This window comes from Triticum dicoccoides, chromosome 4A, assembly GCF_002162155.2.
Source record: "Triticum dicoccoides isolate Atlit2015 ecotype Zavitan chromosome 4A, WEW_v2.0, whole genome shotgun sequence".
In the NCBI taxonomy this organism is placed as follows: domain Eukaryota; kingdom Viridiplantae; phylum Streptophyta; class Magnoliopsida; order Poales; family Poaceae; genus Triticum; species Triticum dicoccoides.
The window spans coordinates 681,425,047-681,427,760 of NC_041386.1; the positions used below are offsets into that span (position 1 = coordinate 681,425,047).

The 2,714-nt window shown below is 54.0% G+C and overlaps 1 protein-coding gene across 1 annotated transcript in view; it reads left to right on the forward strand.

Annotated features, from left to right (window-relative positions):
* Nucleotides 1-542, forward strand: part of LOC119284079 — a 53,388-nt gene extending 52,846 nt beyond the window's left edge. The window contains exon 3 of the mRNA XM_037563363.1: nucleotides 12-542. Coding sequence (XP_037419260.1) covers nucleotides 12-542 — 531 coding nt within the window. The remainder of the gene's footprint in view (nucleotides 1-11) is intronic.
* The last annotated feature ends 2,172 nt before the right edge of the window (nucleotides 543-2,714 follow it).

Below are 2,714 nucleotides of genomic sequence, written 5' to 3' on the forward strand. Positions count from 1 at the left end.
ATCCCATCTAGATCGGGGAGGGGCCGGACCCCCGACGCCGCGCCCGTCGCCGCTTCGCCGTCCTCCTCCCCATCGTCCCTGGCGTCGCCGCCCGTCGCCCTGCCTCTACGTCGCCGGCGCCGCTACCCCGCCGAACCTTCCCACGGCGCCCCGACCACGTCGACCATCCCCGCCGCCTCGACGCCGCGCGGAACGCCTCCGCCACGGCCACCTCGTTGTCGACCCCGTCGCTGCCTCGCTGTCCTCTCCGTGGTTGCCTCGTCCCCGTCTTCCTCCTCAACGGCTCCAACGAGCCTCGCCGCCCCAGATCCCCTGCAACGGGGGTGAGCAACGACCCCCCCTCTCCTCCTCTTCCCCTCTATCCCGACGTACTTGCCGCCACGGCGACCACGTTCGCGGCCCCACGGCTGGCCGCGAGCCCCACCACCGCTGCTGGACCCTCCTCGCGCGCGCTCGCGCAGGCCCGCGCGCCTCCGCTCGCCGAACAAGCGCGTCTACCCCCTTCTCCGTCCAGCACTGCTCATCGGAGCTCCCCGCCATGAGCCGCCCGCGGCCTTCTCCTCGTGCCCGCGTCGCCGCCTGATGCCGTGGCCAACAGGCGTCGTGGCCGTTGTCCCCCCTCCCACCGTTGGTCTGGGCAAATCGCCCAATTGGGCTGGCGCCTGCGCGCCCAATACCCGTGCCCATTCGCCCGCTATGGTCCATGGACCATTGACAGATGGCCCCGCCCCTGGGGCCTATGACACGGGGGGCCCACGCCCAGAACGTTTTTATAAAAAAAAGAGAATTACAAATAATAATAAATAAATAAAAATATTAATTAACTAACTAAATTATTTAATTTATGTACTTGTGATTAATTAACCTAATTAACTACTATTAATTAACTTAACTAATCTGTTAACTAAACTAATTAGCCTGGTTAGTTAGTTATCAGTCAATGACATACGGGACCCACACGTCAGCGACCCAGTCAACACCTCTGTTGACTGTCGACGTCGTGCTTATGCAATAATACTAATTTCGAATTAATTTAATAATAATAGTTTAGAAAATGATTTAAAACTTCAAAAATTAATATAAAATGAACCATAGCTCCGATGAAAAAACTTTGTACATGAAAGTTGCTCAGAACGACGAGACGAATCCGGATAAGCAGCCCGTTCATCCGCCACACATCCCTAACCTATCGGACTCGCAACTTTCCCCCTCCGGTTCATCTGTCTGAAAACGCGAAACACCGGGAATACTTTCTCGGATGTTTTCCCCCTTCGTCGGTATCACCTACTACCATGATCGGGCACACCTAGCATCGTTACTTGTCATGTCATGCATCGATATACCTATGTTTGTATTGTATTCATTGTTTCTTCCCCCTCTTCTCTACGGTAGACTACGAGACCGACGCTGCTGTTGCCCAGTTCGACTACGGAGTTGACGACCCCTCCTTCTTGCCAGAGCAACCAGGCAAGCCCCCCCTTGATCACCAGATATCGCCTATTCTTCTCTATGCTGCTTGCATTAGAGTAGTGTAGCATGTTACTGTTCGGTTACTCCTATTCTGTTGCATAGCCTGTCATTGTTGCTACAGTCATTGATACCTTACCCGCAATCCTAAATGCTTAGTATAGGATGCTAATTTATCATCATTGGCCCTACATTCTTGTCAGTCTGCCTTGCTATACTATTGGGCCGTGATCACTCGGGAGGTGATCACGGGTATATACTATACATATATACATACTACAGATGGTGACCAAAGTCGGGTCGGCTCGAGGAGTACCCGCGAGTGATTCACGGATTGGGGGCTGAAAGGACCTTTGTCCCGACGGCCCTCTGTGTGGATCTTTGTGGCGGAGCGACAGGGCGGGTTGAGACCACCTGGGAGACAGGTGCGCCTGGCCCTGGTCGGCGTCCGCGGTTATTTCATAATAACACGCTTAACGAGATCTTGGTATTTGATCTGAGTCTGGCCACTGGCCTATACGCACTAACCAACTACGCAGGAAAGATATGGGCACTCGACGTCGTGGTATCAGCCGAAGCCTTCGTGACGTCAGCGACTGAGCGGTGCGCGCCAGATTGGACCGCGTAACGTGACTTCCTTTGTAATGGAGGTTGCTAGGTCTGCTTCCGGCCGCCCACGCAACGTGTAGGTGTGCAATGGGCGATGGGCCCAGACCCCTGCGCGTATAGGATTTAGACCGGCGTGCTGACCTCTGTGTTGTGCCTAGGTGGGGCTGCGACGTGTTGATCTTCCGAGGCCGGGCATGACCTAGGAAAGTGTGTCCGGCCAAATAGGATCGAGCGTGTTGGGTTATGTGGTGCACCCCTGCAGGGAAGTTAATCTATTTGAATAGCCGTGTCCCTCGGTAAAAGGACGACCCGGAGTTGTACCTTGACCTTATGACAACTAGAACCGGATACTTAATAAAACACACCCAGATAAGTTCCACAGACAACCCGGTGATCGCTTTTCCACAGGGCGACGAGGGGAAGATCGCCGGGTAGGATTATGCTATGCGATGCTACTTGGAGGACTTCAATCTACTCTCTTCTACATGCTGCAAGACGGAGGCTGCCAGAAGCGTAGTCTTCAATAGGGCTAGCTATCCCTCTCTTATTCTGGCATTCTGCAGTTCAGTCCACTCATATTGCCTCCTTACACATATACCCATGCATATGTAGTGTAGCTCCTTGCTTGCGAGTACTTT